General features: G+C 49.3%; 1 protein-coding gene across 8 annotated transcripts in view; it reads left to right on the top strand.

Moving 5' to 3' along the window:
- Positions 1-16,464, top strand: part of COL6A3 (collagen type VI alpha 3 chain) — an 80,453-nt gene that overhangs the window by 54,291 nt on the left and 9,698 nt on the right. For all 8 annotated transcript variants that reach the window (XM_043578260.1, XM_043578258.1, XM_043578259.1 and 5 more), the window contains 15 exons: positions 776-838; positions 1,564-1,626; positions 3,093-3,143; positions 3,344-3,379; positions 3,829-3,891; positions 4,740-4,802; positions 6,043-6,075; positions 6,160-6,196; positions 6,298-6,309; positions 6,406-6,899; positions 8,390-8,486; positions 9,299-9,997; positions 11,314-11,416; positions 14,413-14,810; positions 16,112-16,375. In XM_043578260.1, the coding sequence (XP_043434195.1) occupies positions 776-838; positions 1,564-1,626; positions 3,093-3,143; positions 3,344-3,379; positions 3,829-3,891; positions 4,740-4,802; positions 6,043-6,075; positions 6,160-6,196; positions 6,298-6,309; positions 6,406-6,899; positions 8,390-8,486; positions 9,299-9,997; positions 11,314-11,416; positions 14,413-14,810; positions 16,112-16,375 (2,476 nt within the window). The remainder of the gene's footprint in view (positions 1-775; positions 839-1,563; positions 1,627-3,092; positions 3,144-3,343; positions 3,380-3,828; positions 3,892-4,739; positions 4,803-6,042; positions 6,076-6,159; positions 6,197-6,297; positions 6,310-6,405; positions 6,900-8,389; positions 8,487-9,298; positions 9,998-11,313; positions 11,417-14,412; positions 14,811-16,111; positions 16,376-16,464) is intronic.

The raw sequence follows: 16,464 nt of genomic DNA, 5'->3' as shown, positions 1-16,464 counted from the left end.
TGTGTGGGGCCCGGGTCCCCAGCACTGCACACTTGGTGTCCGTCCTGTCTGACGTGCTGTTCAGGGAGCCACCCTGTCATGTGTTACAGAAAACAGTAATAACCGAAAAGTGGCAAAGAGCTGGCTTGTTGCTACAGAAATGGACAGAAAGGTGTTGCAACCAAGTAGGAACTTTGTGAGATCCCTTGTTGGCTTAGACATTCCTTTCCTGGTTCGCCGTCTGATAAATACCTATTTTCAAAGCTTTTGTGGGTTTTACTCAACATCATTTAAGCTCTCGTTAGTCAAGAGTCTAAGGTGGAGTGGGGGTGAGGTGAAACTCTTCTAATAGTCACCAATGACAAAGAGCTCCTACCACCTGTTTCTCGCATGTTCGTGTGGGTCATTTCTGGGCTCTGGAGGCTGCACCCCGTTTTAAGAGCTATGTTTCTTCATTATTTACTTACTCCCTCAGGGGATATGTGTACAGGATTCTGCCCCTGTATAATCAGGTGTCACTGTGGAGGTGTGAAAAGGGAGAGGAAACAAAGTCCCACAAAATCTGGGTTCTTCTCTTCTAGTCAGGGACTCGGGATATTAACTGCAACATGGGTTGGTTTGTGGAGGCTGGTTCCGAGCGGTCACACGGATGTGTTAGATTTGCACAAGCCATGTCCATGTGCATTTGGGTCTGCGGCACCGCACTTGGCACTGAGTGCTGCGGGGTGGGGGCCGAGTGCAGGGCCTCTGGCTGGAGGGTGAATATTTCATTGACATGCTCCTCTCCCTGCTCCAGGGCAGCGGAGGGACTGCGGGTGCTCCTGGAGAACGTGGCAGAGTCGGTCCCCTGGGAAGAAAGGTTTGTCTTAACCAAAGTAGAGCTCATTTCCTGAGGTCAGGGCCCAGCCGTACCCTCTGTGGCCTTGCCCTCATCTGTCCGTGTGCTCACCTGCTTAGTCTGCATCCAGCCTCCCCAGCTGCCAGCCCGGCTTGGCCAGTGGGATCCCTGTCCTGTCCCACCTGAAGGGAACTCATGGGCTATACTCAGCGGGTTGGCTTTCTTGTGGCCAGAACCTGCCAGCAGCTGGTGGATTCCCTGATCTGTTCGTGCCTGTGTATGTGACGGGAGTTTGGCCTCCTTGGAGTCATCAGAGCGGATGGGAGGCACTTAGCACAGCCCCAGTGTTGCATTGAACACACATTCTTTAAACACTGGCACCGCACGCACAGAGCTCTGCTGGCCATATTTAGCTAATCCAAGAGGCCCAGCTCCCCGACTCTTTTGGATAACAGCAGCTTGTCATACGAAGACTGTCTGAGAACCGACTTTCCATAAGCCTTAAGAAAAAACACAATTTATCAGAACGGGCCTCAAAGGGCAGCCTTTTCTCAGTAAAGGAAATGTGTTCGTGTGAATCCACGGTTGTCTCTCGGTCTCTTGGTGGTGGTGGGGGGTTTCCCTGCTGTAGTCAACACCCACTGACTTTACCTTACCACCGGCATCACGTAGAACAGAAATTGCTTGGAGTCATGTTTTAATGGTCTCAGCCCCACAGCTGTCTCAGCCTTGTTTCTCGTGTGTAGGGCGAGCCTGGAGAGCCGGGACCAAAGGGAGGAGTCGGGAGCCGGGGCCCCCGAGGGGAGACGGTAAGATCAGGATGTGCTGTGGCCAATCCTTTGCTGGAAGGTGCGAGGCAGGGGAGACGGGGCCTTTCTCTGGGCTAGCCTTTCTCGTTGCAAATTGGGTTGGTCCTAAACAGGTAACTGGATAGTTGCTCCTTGTGTCCTTGGGGATATGACCGAATGCAGTGAGACTGACTGCTTATAAACAGCAAATCAATTTCCAAATAAGTTTCATTACATCGGGGAAGAGTGGGGAAAGACATTTTTTTCTTGTGTTTTTCCTGGTAAGTGAATATGGGGACTCACTGAAGCTTGAACCACCTTCATTGTCGTCCTGCAAATGGTTTGTGACCATGACTAGATGGAGTTTTTCTGCAGAGAAATAAATGTCCTTTGGTTAAAATGGAATCATATCTGATCAGGTCTCAATCCAGATTGAAACTGTTTCCTTTGGATGAGACATCCTAGGAATAGAAGTTATTACCTTGATAACTCATTTTTTAAAATATTATCTAAAGACAATCTGACTGCTCACGAACGATACTCTTTTAATATACACTTCTGTACAGGGCAAAGAAATCTATAGACTGTTTTAAGAAAGTTTTGAGAACCCGGTTGATCTGATTTATAATCCCAAACTTAAAAATATTTTTTTGTGTGTGTATGTAACCTCTCTACAAAAAACTGAAGTTTGAAGGATCCGTTTCTGTTACTTTCAGTTTCAGAAGCAGAGGGGGAAAAAATCAGGCTTTAAAATCTGTTCAGACCAGAAGGAAATCTCTTGATGGCGTGTCCATAAATTTGGGGGCAATGGCTCTTTAGCTGTTGATGTTTGCCTAAAACTTTAACTAAATAGCATGCTCTGGGTATGTTTTAGAGATACCAGTGTATATATTTCACACATATTGTTCTGAGTCTTTTGAAATAGTCAATGGAGTGCAGTTCTGAAAGTCTCCCGCGAGGGTGTGATGGGACAGATTGGAGAGCATAGGGAGGGGGGTGTTTGGAAAGAAGGCAGTCCAGTGGCATGACCTGGAAGGAGGGGGGGAAGCCACGGGGGGAGAGGAGAGAAGGTCTGAGCGCAGGAGACTCAGGAGGGCGTGAGAGACTGAGTCCTGCGTTCCTGCTAGAATCAAAGAGTCAAGGATGCACTTTGGCAAGGTGACTTTTGGGAGTCCTTTCTGCTCTAAGAGTCTCAGAGATTCCGCGGGCCTTTGATTCCACACCCAAGTGCTGTCTTTCCCGGTGGCTGTCAGATGTTCTTTTTATCGGTGGCACAGCAGCACCATTTTCCCGAAGGAGTCCATGAAGGCCACTTACTTGCAGACGGCTTTCTTGTTTACACATGGAGGATGGGGTGGGAGCAGGAACGCTTCCTTGATCTGGGAACCCTTCAGGGACCCAACGACCCTGTGCTCCGGGCTCTAGACAGAGTGGTTGTGGGGTGCCCAGCATGGCGGCCTGTGGTAATGCTCCCTTTCCACCCCCAGGGCGATGATGGCAGAGACGGGGTTGGCGGTGAAGGACGCAAAGGCAGAAAAGTGCGTATCTGCTGAGGATTCCTGAGCTTCTGGTGTCTTGTGTCTTTAGAGAAGTATTTCTCAAAATTTTGTTGGAATGTCATGAGTTTTTTTTTTGTCTTGGTGACTCCGTGGATGTATTCGTTTCTGCTCAAGAATAATTTCTTTTAGATGCATGTAAATTAGGACCCAAAACTGAGTTATTTATTTGCCTCTTACAGGGAGAAAGAGGATTCCCTGGATACCCTGGTCCAAAGGTAAATAAATATTCCCCTGGTGGTGAAACGTCACCATTTTGGGGGGCTGCGTCTGGCATGTTCATGGGCTGAAAATCGGAATATTGTGGTGTTAGTGTGGGGTCAGCCGCTTACGAAGGCCCTGCCCTCTCTGAGATACTCCCTCACCCGTTAAGTGGAGGTGACAGTGGACAGTGTACTTGCCTTGGGCCTTGCGAGGGTTGGATCATGACATGGCAATCACACACTTTGTAAACTTGACGTGCTCTGATCTGTATGACATCGTCATCATGGGGGCGGTAAACTAAGGCTGCATCTGTGGAGGACACAGATGTACTAGTAACCCAGTGGAATGTAAACCAGAGTTAGCCATTGGGCTGCCCTGGGGAGTGTGGTCCAGATGCCCGGGGGCCCTCCGCTGGACCCTCCGTTTCAGAACTTAATGTGCCTCTTCCCGGCTCTCTTTGCAGGGTGCCCCTGGCGAGCCTGGGACGGATGGAGGACCAGGACCCAAAGGCATCAGGGGCCGAAGGGTGAGTCTGCCCGCACCTGGCTGCAGGTGGGGGATGAAAACACGTGTGGTGAACATTCTCCTTCTTCCCCGGCAACCTGGCTGGTGGCATGTGGGGTACAAGAAAAGGAGTCCTAGGCCCCAGGCCGGTGTCCTCAGGACCCCTTGTGGTTGTCTACACTGCCTTCTTCAGCCGTGCTGCCCTTACGGGGAGGCCCCGGGAGCCCTTCTGCTAACACATCTCGAGGATCACCAGACCCCGCGCTCCAAGGCATAACCGTCCTCTTCCTGAAGCTGCTTTTGGCTCCAAATGACTGTCTTCAGTGGATGTTTACTCATCCTCTTAAGATTGCACCGAGTCCTGAATTAGCACGTCGCGGTCTCGATGTGGGAAACGGTTATTTTTAGCTTGAAATATAGTTAAAATCGTCATATGATCCTGTTAATTTGCTCAGTGGAGACAAACTGCATCATTTACTTTTCCAGGTGGTTTTACCACGTTGGATTGGTTATCTGCACCGAGCGCTGGTCTCACTGATTGCCGTTTATTGCATTCTTGCACATCCGTGGATCGTCTTTTTTTTTTTTTAATTTTTATTTAAAAATTTTTTGACGTTTATTTTATTTTTGAAAGAGAGAGAGAAAGAGAAGGGGGGGAGGGGCAGAGAAGGAGGGAGACAGTATCCGAAGCGGGCTCCGGGCTCTGAGCTGTCAGTATAGAGCCTGATGCGGGGCTTGAACTGACGAACTGTAAGATCGTGACCTGAGCCGAAGTCAGGCGTTTAACTGAGCCCGCCAGGCGCCCCTCCATGGATAGTCTTCTTAATCGGTCTTGGGCAAGCATCTCACTGTTTGTTCTGCCTTTTCTAGGGAAATTCAGGACCTCCAGGGGCAATTGGGCAGAAGGGGGACCCTGGCTACCCAGGACCATCTGTAAGTACCCACCCACCCAGTTCCAGTCCAGCCATGGGCTGGAAGCTTTACATGTGTCCCTTTGTAGACTTCCTACAGCCTCCCAGAAAAGACGTGCTGCATTTTTGTTGCCATTGATTTTTTTTTTTTTATAAACCACTTTTCTTTTGATGTCACAATGGAGAAAAGAGCTTTTGAATTTGAGACTAACCAGAAACGTTCCAAAGAAGTTTCTTGTGGAACCTTGTGGTCTAGGGTATATTGTAATTTGCCTTTATAATTTCCTGGGGTAGGTTTGAGGTTTGTGTACAGGACAAAAAAAAAAAAAAAAAAGAGAGAGAGAGAGGACAAGTTCTAATACCTCTTGGTTGCATCTTGTAGAAATAGTATAATTTATGTCAGACGTCGGTTTGCGAACTATTTCCTGTGGTCTATAAAATCCCCAAGACAGCTTCTGATTTATGGTTTAAAACCCACGAGTGCTGGGCCACCTGGGGCCAAGAGGGCGACCTACTGCAGCTTTTCCCTTGCATTTCTTCATTATGAATATCTTCTTGAATTTCTCCCTATATTGTCTCCCTACGTTAACATTTCATGAGGTTCAAAGAATGACGGACAATCACTCGTACAAGGAAAGGTGGAGGGATTAGACTGGTCAGACTTGGATAAAGGCTAAGTCAAGTGATTTCTGCCTTTAAGAAAGTGAAGCATTTAACGGAGAAAGTTAAGGCAGTCTGCAGTCTTGTGGAAACGCACCTGACTGGCCCAGGAGACAACTGCTTGGCTGTCAGGGTGGCTGTGTATTGTGATAAGACCCTGAGAGCAGCCACGGGTCTGTCCTTGGACCTCCTCTAGGGTGGTATCCAGCCAGTGTGCTTTAGATCTGGAGCTGAGGCTTAGCTAAGTGACGCGTCGCTGTCCCTTCTGTGAACAGGAGGTACTAAGATCGCAGGTGGAAAGAAAGCTCTACTCTGAGGAGAAGTCATGTTTAGACTCGAGCCCAAATGTGTGATCCCTTTGATTTGTCACAACCTTCCGGGTTTTTAGGGTGTGGAGCTTTTCATTTTGCAGGGGAAACACTTCTGTCCTCAAAGTTTCCCCTCTCTTTTGTTCCTTGAGCAGTAAAGTCAGATTTACAGGGAGAGCCTGAAAATGGTCAAGGGCCGCCCAGACCCACCTTTGCTCCCTCAGCCGTGTTTCTGTCACGTTGCTGGTCCCGCGCGTCTGTGATGCTTCTCACCCTCTCCTTCTCGTTCCACAGGGTCCCAAGGGCAACAGAGGTGACTCCATGGATGTAAGTTGCATGTGTGTATCACCAGTCGTTGAGCCGTAAGCCTCTTGTCCGCCCCCCTCACGATTCTTTCCTTTCTTTTTAAAGCAATGTGCCCTTGTCCAAAGCATCAAAGATAAATGTCGTAAGTACATGATCTTTGCTGTCTGTGACGCACGTCTGCTCTCATGTTTGAAATGCTCATGCGGTACCTGTGTTTCACTCCTCTCTCTGTTTCTTTTCTAGCTTGCTGCTACGGTAAGTTGACTTCAGCCGTCTGACTTTCTCCTGCGGGAAGAAGACCCCTTTCCCAGTAAGTAAAGTTTGTCTTTGAAAACCCGCCATTTCCCACAGGGCCCCTGGAATGCCCCGTCTTCCCGACGGAACTGGCCTTTGCCTTAGACACCTCGGAGGGGGTGACCCAAGACACGTTTAGCCGGATGAGGGATGTGCTCCTGAGCATCGTGGGCGACCTGACCATTGCTGAGAGCAACTGCCCGCGGGGGGCACGCGTGGCCGTGGTCACCTACAACAATGAGGTGACCACGGAGATCCGGTTTGCCGACTCCAAGAAGAAGTCGGTCCTCTTGGACAAGATCAAGAACCTTCAGGTGGCTCTGACGTCCAAGCAACAGAGTCTGGAAACGGCCATGTCCTTCGTGGCCAGAAACACGTTTAAGCGTGTGAGGAACGGATTCCTGATGAGGAAAGTGGCTGTTTTCTTCAGCAATAAGCCCACGAGGGCGTCCCCACAGCTCAGGGAGGCTGTGCTAAAGCTTTCGGATGCGGGGATCACCCCCTTGTTCCTCACGAGCCAGGAGGACCGGCAGCTTATCAACGCATTGCAGGTCTGTACCCTGTGGGCACGGTTGACATCTCCTTTGGCTCTTCTTGGGCTCTGAGAATGTTCTCGGGCACCTGGTGCCTGCTTGATGGATTCATGCACCATAGTTTCCAAAAGCTCCTGGATGAGGCTGTTGTGGTTGGCAGCTACTTGAGCGATATTTCCAGGACAGCCGAGTGGCTCTGGCTCTAGAGCGACATCTACATGCCTGTGATTTATTCCCATTGGGTCCTTCCTCACCTGCTGGAGGAGACTCTCCCAGGGCTGACCCCGAGGCTGCCAGTGCCCTAGGGAGGTCCCCCAGACGTCCATGCACCCCTGTTCCAACCTTTCTTCAGCCAGGATGGTCAGCCTTCGCTGTGAAGCCGCACAGTGCTCCCTTGTCATTTGCTTAAATAGCTGGTTTAATTGTGACAATGATATATATCATAATTGGCTAATTCATCACTTAATATTTACTCAGTGCCAATGATGGCTGCATTGCTCAGGCCGAGTGGGCAGTGGGCATGATGGGAAAGAGCCCTTGTTCCAGCCCGCCCACTTTCTAGCTTTAAGTCACCGAAGTAATATGGTCATGTCACTTAACCTCTCTGTGTTTTAGGTTTCTCGCCTGTGAAAGGCAAAGTGGGGGAGGGATGGTCCCTACCGTCTTCCCTCCGAGACTGGGTATTCTATGGTTTTACCCCTGCCCACGTCAGCGAAAGACGGTCTGGTCATTGGTACCATCCCTCAGGGTTTATTCTGCCAAACCACGGGCCAGTTGGAGCACACGACGCTGGGCCTGGGAACCCAGCTTGGGCTTTCAACTGTCTGCCCTCACAAGGGGCTCATTTATGTACATTTTCCCTCGTGTGGGCTGAGTGACCCAGAACCACTTCTGTCTCTTAACAGCAGTGCCCCAGCAAGTTCGAAAAGTCAATTATTCATTCATTAGTTAACTTTACTTTTACACGCAATGAATACTTAGTGATGGGGTCCCAAGGCACCGTGATGAGCAGGGCTTCTTGAACCTTCTAGAAGCGATTTCACTACCTGCCTTGTGGTTAAATCCCCGTCTGGGAGAGTTTGGAGCTAACGTGTGTCGGTGGCTGTTACTGTGGCCGAGAATAACTGTGCCATTCCAAGTGCCCACTATTTCCTAGAGCTATAGCAGCCATTTCTAATGCGTCATGTAATTGGACATGGGGAATTTAACATTACCCCCATTTTCGGCTCAGGAAATTGGACCTCGGAGAGGTTAAATAATTTTTCTTCGGGCCCAGCGGAAAGTGCAGGAGAGGGATCTGAACTTCAGCTCAGCTCCACAGAAGAAAGCCTGTGTTTTCCTATTAAGCTCAGCACCTCCTCCCAAGCCCCACCAACACCACCCCCGAGAAGAGGGGGTGATCTGTTGGGAAGCTTATTTTCTGGACACGACTCGACTCCCCTGCTCCATTTTCAAGGGGTTACTTATCACGGACACGCCTACCAAGCATTTCCTTTTGTTTGAACCAGATCAATAACACCGCGGTGGGACACGCGCTTGTCCTGCCCCCTAGGAGAGACCTCACCGACTTCTTGAAGACCGTCCTGACGTGTCACGTTTGCCTGGGTAAGGGCTTCTCGAATAGGACGGTCTGTTACAAGATGTACTGTACTATCCACGGGGCGACATTTGAACGAATATTTGTCATCCATGTAAAGGGCCTGAGGTGCATGAAGATTCATCACGCCTTGCGTTTGCCAGTGTAATTCCTACATAAGTAGTTTCCATATTTAAAGTGGAACCCCTCAGGCCAAGCTTCTCTTTGATAGACAGGAAATAAAGGAGGAAGTAGGCTCTGCTTACATTTTGACCTTGGAGTCCAGATTTCAATGATCTGGCTTTGTGCCTTTCTAGAACACATTTCTTCAGCGTGGCAAAGAAGTAGTTTTCTTCCCTCCCCTCCCCTCCCCTCCCTCCCCTCCCCTCCCCTCCCTCCCCTCCCTCCCCTCCCTCCCCTCCCCTCCCTTCCCCCCTAATTCTTCTTTCTCCCTTCCTCTCCCCCTCCTCCCCATCCTTCTTCCCCTTCCCTCTCCCCCGCTTCCTTCCCTTCCCCCTCCCTCTCCCTCCTCCACCCTTTTTTCCCTTCCCCGTTTCCCTCTCCCTCCAGCATCTCCCCTCCTCCCTCTCCCTCCCCCTCCTCTCCCTCCTCTTCCTCCTTCTAACACCAATACCATAGTATCAGAATAAGAATTTCAGCTCACTGATCTGTTTGATTGAGTGTTAGGTGATGAAAACTGAAATCTGGCCACAAAAAGGCAGCAAGCGATGAATAGGCTTCTGTATTATGTGACGATTTAATTACCCCAGACTCCCAACAGATAACGTACAGTCTTGCAGTGGGAGTCACAGAATAAATGGGCTGCCCATCTTCTTTCTAGACATCTGCAACATTGACCCGTCCTGTGGCTTTGGCAGCTGGAGGCCTTCCTTCAGGGACAGGAGAGCGGCGGGCAGTGACGCGGACATTGACCTGGCTTTCGTCTTAGATAGCTCCGAGTCCACCAGCCTGTTCCAGTTCAATGAGATGAGGAAGTACATAGGGTACCTGGTCAGACAGCTGGACCTGAGCCCAGACCCCAAGGCCGCCCAGCACTTTGCCAGGGTGGCGGTGGTGCAGCACGCGCCCTATGAGTCGGCAGGGAACGCCAGCGTGCCCCCCGTGAAGGTGGAGGTCTCCCTGACGGACTACAGCTCCAAGGAGAAGCTGGTGGACTTTCTCAGCAGCAGAATGACACAGCTGCAGGGCACCAGGGACTTGGGCCGCGCCATCCAATACACCATAGAGAACGTCTTCGAAAGCGCACCCAACCCACGGGACATGAAAGTCGTGGTTCTGATGCTGACGGGAGAGGTCGACAAGCAGCAGCTGGAAGAGGCCCAGGGGGTCATCTTGCAGGCCAAGTGCAAGGGTTACTTCTTCGTGATTCTGGGCATTGGCAGGAAGGTGAACGTCAAGGAGCTGTACAACTTCGCCAGTGAGCCGAGCGACGTCTTCTTCAAACTGTTGGATAAGTCGACTGAGCTCAACGAGGAGCCACTGATGCGCTTTGGGAGGTTGTTGCCATCCTTCATCAGCAGTAAGTCCTTCAGGGGACAGCGTGGGCCTGGGTCAGGGTCTTCCTGCCAGCCCATACCCTCAGGCCATCAGGGACGTGGGGCCGCGGGCGCGGAAGAGACATCTAGCGCGCTGATGCCGACTTGTTCATTCATTCAACACACATATGTATGACACCTGCCGTATCTCAGACACACTTTAGGAGCCAAGGTTGACAGTGAACCCACAGCTGGACATCCTGTCCTTGTTGACTCCTGTATTCAACCAAATTTGCTTGGGCGCCTCCCAGCCATAGACCCTGCGAGTATACCGCAGATCAAGTGCCCACTTATTATGCATGACATAATAAATAGGGAAGCTCCTAGAAGGAGTTGCATTGATCTGGACTTAGCCGCTAGCCCCATACTTGGAAACTTCTGGGCCTTTGCTGATGGGACTCTCCTCCCTGAGATCTCTCCCCACCTCTGCTTTAGCGGCAAACCCACAATCATCCTCAAAGCATATCTCTAGTTGCCCCTACTCACCGTGAATGCTCCCCACTCCCAAGGCTTTCTCATCGTTAGTCTGGATGCTAATTACCATATCTATCCCAAGGCCTGCTGGTTATTCATTTGTGTGATCTGTGGTCCCAGTAGAATGCATGGTCCCTGAGGGAGGGTATCGTTCTCCTGATGCCCCAGGGCCCGGCCACGGCTCATGGCCCCAGGTCAGCGCAGTTCATGGCCCCAGGTCAGCAGAGGAGAGTGTCTCATAAATAAGGGAGCTGTAGGAAGTAGGAACAAACACGCATGTGTGGAGAGTTTATTATTCAAGGGAAAGGTGAGCTCTGTGAAAACAGCATTTCAGTTTGTGAAGGCCTGTCCCTCCAGAGTCTTAGAGGAAAAACATGAAGCAAAGGTAGGCCAGCAGGTTCACACTGGGAACGCTGTCACTGCCTTCCAAAGATTAAAAACAAAAGTTTTATTAAACACAGCATTGAGAAAATATTACAAGTAATTCGATCACAATTTGATGTTCAGGAGCTTGGAACCTGTTAAACTCTATGATTTTTCTTTGATTCCTATCTTCCCTTCACACCGAGTGAATCTTTTCTTCAAACCTCATCACCCAACTATTGCCAAACAAAAGATTTTGGCTTGAGATGTTTTATGGATCGAGGACCGGTAGGCTTACTGTTTAAATTGATTGGACTTAGCTTGTCTGGGGGAATGAATGAATTCAACAAATACACACGACTGCCTGCTGTGGGCTCCACTGAACTCGTTAGCAGATTAATTTTAATTTGCATGGGATCTACAGGCACTTGCAAGATATTTTTTTCCCTCTCTTTCTCTGCAGGTGAAAATGCTTTTTACTTGTCCCCAGATATCAGGAAACAGTGTGATTGGTTCCAAGGGGACCAACTGACAAAGAATCCTGTGAAGTTTGGTCACAAACAGTTGTAAGTATCGTCACGATTGTCTTAAAAACTACAGTGCTAGAGAGAGGGCGGAGGTCCTCCAGACAATGTCTAACTTCATGACGGGGACATTGAAATCCAGAGACTGTGACTTCCCGAGGGACACGTGGAGCATGCTCTGCAGAGAATCTGTTGTATCCCTTCGCTTTTGCTGCGGAGCAGACTGCCCGAAACGTAGTGGCTTAAAACAACTGTTTATTTGACGCGCGGTTCTGTGGGTTAGCAGTTTCTGCTTGGGCTCAGCTGGGCTCGCTCACATGTTTGTGGTCATGTCAGCTGTCGGCTGTGGACGGTGGTCAGGATGGTCTCGGCCAGTTGGCTCGCCTCGGCTCCACATGGCCTCTCCTTCTCCAGGAGGCAGTGTTGGGAGTTGGCTCCCAGGTGGATGGGAAGGGTTCCGTGAGAGAAGGCAGAGGCCGTGAGGCCTCTTGGGGCCGAGACTGGAGCCAGCGAACAGTTACTTCTGCCGCAGTCTGTTGGCCAAGGCATGTCCAGTGGGCCAGCCGGTCTAGATTCAACAGCGGGGGACTACACTCCATGGGAGGCCCTGTCACATCACACTGTGAAGGGCATGGGAACAGAGAGGGTGGGGAGTTGGGGCCATGTGTTGAAACAGTCTACGGCACCTGGTGTGAAATGACCTCGTATGGAAGGACTGAATACATTAACCAAGAAATGGGCTCCGAGACTTAAAACGATCAGTGCCATGATAACATAGGTGATGGCGGTGACATCGGGAGGCGACGTGCGTGTTCTTCCAGGAAGGCAGACGAGAGGGTGGGGGCTGGGGGGCTCGTACCCACGGGGATGCTGGCTCAGCTCTTGTCTTTGGTGCCAACTCCGGGAGCAGAGAGGAGGGCCGGGTGGCCGTGTGACAGAGGGCTAGGCGATGGCCATGTGGTGGCAGGAACTGAGCCCGGCCAATGTGCCAGCAAGTTGTGCCCCTAAAGGGCGTGCCACGGACTGTTACGCTTTGTCGGGGAGCGGAGGGTTCTGCCTGTAGCCCCCAGAGGAGATGCAGACCCGACTTAATCCTTTAAAAATGAGTATGTGGTTTTCTCCCGGCTGACCTCCAGGGTGGGGACAGAGAACCGCCTCCCTCTACCAGCCCTTCTGTCCTTCAGCTCTTGCCCTTGTCCCTGGAGAAAGGTACTCCATTCTCAGGTTGAAAATCACCGCTGAGGGCGCTGTGACCCTTTCTGGTGTCGTGCTGTGTGTCCTGCTCTGTCCAGGTTCAGGGGCTCTCTTTCCCTCGCCTTAATTATCTTTCGGATTCCTCTCAAACATTCTTAACCTGATCTTTAGGAAGACAGAATGGGCAATATAACATAGTATTTGAGGTTTTATGACACCAACTGAAAAATCTACTGCCGAACACATGGAGCGTGACGGCTCTAGGAATTCACGAGTGCCCATCTCGGGGCTGGAAGTGGACACAGGCTGGATCTGTGCGGCTGTTGGTGGATCCGTGTCTCCTTATGTTGCCGTTCTTTCTAGACGTTCATAATAGATCAAGACATTGTGGAAAAAAAAAAAACCAACCACACACGCGAAAATTAATGCAAACAAACACACACAATAAGGTCTGGGAGTGAAAGTATACACCGACCTTAAAATTTTGAGCTCAGCACAGCATTTGGTTGAATGGATATTTCCTTATCATGAGAGTAGCTGTTAACAGTTTTTTTTTTTTTTTATTTCTTGGTGTATATGTTTCAGTTGGTCAATTTTTACATTTCGAATGTTGTTCGAGTATTATTACTGTAATTTTGCTAACAAGAATAATAATTAAAGTATTTACTATTGTCTCTTTACATTCTCCTGCCCTTATTGTTTTTGTTTTTTAATTTTTTTTTTCAACGTTTATTTATTTTTGGGACAGAGAGAGACAGAGCATGAATGGGGGAGGGGCAGAGAGAGAGGGAGACACAGAATTGGAAGCAGGCTCCAGGCTCTGAGCCATCAGCCCAGAGCCTGACGCGGGGCTCGAACTCACGGACCGCGAGATCGTGACCTGGCTGAAGTTGGACGCTTAACCGACTGTGCCACCCAGGCACCCCTCTCCTGCCCTTATTGTATAAATTAGAATTAAGATGACAGATGTATGTATAGTACAATATAGGCTTCACTTTTTAAAGGAATAATTTATTTTGAGAGAGAGAGAGAGAGCAGGGAGAGGAGGGGCAGAGAGAGAGAGGAAGAGAGAGAATCCCAAGCAGGCTCCCCACTGTCCGCACAGAGCCCAGCTCGGGGCTTGAACTCACCAACCGTGACATTACGATCTGAGCTGAAACCAAGAGTCAAGACGCTTAACTGACTCAGCCACCCGGGCGCCCCTGTGGGCTTCATTTTTAATGATTCTATTACTTTATATGCTTTTCAGTATCTTTTCTGTGGCACGATTCTAAAAGGAAAGAATTTAATATAAGCAATACTGATGTGTAATATCAGAACTACTGCGTGCATTTTGATAAAGCAGCAAATTTCACATAGCTCATGGGATTGTGTTTTTGTAAAGCGTAGGTAGCTGGCAAAGACATGCAATGTTTAACAATAGTTAAATATTAAACAATATTTTATTATATATTCTATAATATTACGTTTATATATATGTAATATTATAGAATATATAATATACATATTTTACATATGTATTATGTATATGTACATATGCATATTATAATATGTAATATTATATAATATATAAAATATTTTATATATTATTATATATTTATAATATATAATATATAATATATTATTATATATTAATATAGGTAATTATATTATACAATTATATTATATATTATTAATTATATAATATAATATATTTATATATATTTATATTTATGTATTTTATATATTATATAATATTACACTAATTTATATAAATATATAAATATACTTATATTACATGATAAATTAAATAATTAAATATCAAACAACAATAATATTAAACAGTACTTAATTTGTCTTAACAGAAATATTCCGAATAACGTGACTTCGAGTCCCGCAACCAAACTAGTGACCACAGCGAAGCCAGTGGCCTCCACAGAAGCGGTGACCACCACGATGAAACCAGTCACAGTAGTAAACCTGCCGGCCTCTAAGCCGGTCGCAGCAAAGCCAGCTGCGCCCAAACCGGCGGCCTCGAGACCGGTGTCTGGGAGACCCGTGGCCGCCAAGCCCGAGGCCACCAAGACGGCCACGGTCAGACCCGCGGCGGCCGCGAAGCCGGCGGCCGCGAAGCCGGCGGCCGCGAAGCCAGCAGCTGTGAGACCCCCTGCCGCAGCCAAACCAGCGGCCGCCAAGCCCGAGGCCGCCAAGCCCCAGGCCGCCAAACTGGCCACCAGCAAGACAGACGCTGCTAAGCCCGTGGGTAAGAAAGCACCGTGAGGGCCCAGCTGTGACATCCTTATTCCCTGTGCTCAGGGCACGTCCTTCGAAGCCTGTCTATAAAGCAGTTGAAATGCCGTCACTGAGCTGGGATTTGTGCATCTAGATGATGATGCGTTTTAGAAGGTGCCGGTCAGAGCGTGCGATTGTCAAAGCGTTGCTTTTTTTCTGTTCGGAAGCGGTCTGTCTCTTAGCTCTGTGAGGGTGGGGAGCTCCTCTCAAAAAGCAGGTGAAATGGGTCTCCCGCCCTCTGCTGCCTCCTTCCCCCACTGCCCACCCCGGGCCCTGAACCCCATCTTGGGTTTTCCCGCGGGAAGGAGGCCCCAAGATGCACGCTGTGGCGATATTGGGATGTTTGGTGACTATTGCCAATATTGGGCTGTTGCCAATATTGGGATGATTCCAATATTGGGCAAGTCACAGCCTGGACGATTAACCCCCCTGCCCCACAAATGCTGTCCATGGGGAAGACACCTTCCAGATGGAATGAGATATGAGGGTGGGCGGGCTTAATGAGACCCAGAATTTGTTTTATTTTTTCCTCTGATGCTAGAAGATACTAGAGAGTCACAAACCATACAGAAAGGTGAAGGCAGAATGAGTGTGTCTGCGAAAAGGTAGAAATTGTCTTCATTTGATGAACAGAGAGAAAGGGATTCCTTTAAAAGAATTTCCTGTCACGCCCTGGAGTTTAAATTTAACACATTCTAAATTACGGAGCTCATTCTGTTTTGGATGTCTCGTTTCAGATTAGCACACTGGACTGTGTGTTTTCTTTTTCTTTTTTTTTATATTCATTTATTTTTGAGAGAGAGAGAGTGAATGAGAGCAGAGGAAGGACAGAGAGAGGGAGACACAGAATCCCAAGCAGGCTCCAGGCCCTGAGCTGTCAGCACAGAGCCCGACGCGGGGCTCGAAGTCACAAACCTCGAGATCGTGACCTGAGCCAGAGTCGGATGCTCAACCGACTGAACCCCCCCCAGGTGCCCCTGGACTGTGTGTTTTCAAAGTTTCTCTTTAACAGCACAGATTCTCCATAGAAAAGAAATAGTGATGCATCTTGCTGATGAGTAATGAGATTATGAATTCCATGTTTCGTGTATGTCGGTAGCTTACGAGACTAACAGTTCTCAGGCGCTCAAACAAGAAATTAGTTCCTTGCTCACCCGAATTCCCACCCAGTTGCCTGCTGATGCATCGCTTCTGTTCTTCTGCTGCCTGTGTGCTACAGTCACGTGGGGTTTTAAGTTTTATCCCCACATTCTGCTTCCATCTGTTTTCCAGTTAAGGCGTCCCGGGAGGTCCAGGTGTCGGACGTCACAGAGAACAGCGCCAGAATCCACTGGGAGAGGCCCGAGCCCCCCAGTCCTTACTTTTATGACCTCACTGTCACCTCGGCCCATGATCAGTCCCTGGTGCTGAGGCAGAACCTGTCGGTCACGGAGCGTGCCATCGGGGGCCTGCTCGCTGGGCACACGTACCACGTGGTGGTGCTTTGCTACTTGAAGTCTCAGGTCAGAGCTGCCTACCAAGGAAGTTTCACTACAAGTGAGTACGTGAGCCACCCTGAGCAGCCAGTACCTGATTTCCGCATGGACTGTCAAACAGGACACAAAGGGGATGGTTCTTATTCACTG

Source organism: Prionailurus bengalensis, chromosome C1, assembly GCF_016509475.1.
Source record: "Prionailurus bengalensis isolate Pbe53 chromosome C1, Fcat_Pben_1.1_paternal_pri, whole genome shotgun sequence".
NCBI lineage: Eukaryota > Metazoa > Chordata > Mammalia > Carnivora > Felidae > Prionailurus > Prionailurus bengalensis.
This window is presented reverse-complemented; position numbering and strand designations above follow the sequence as displayed.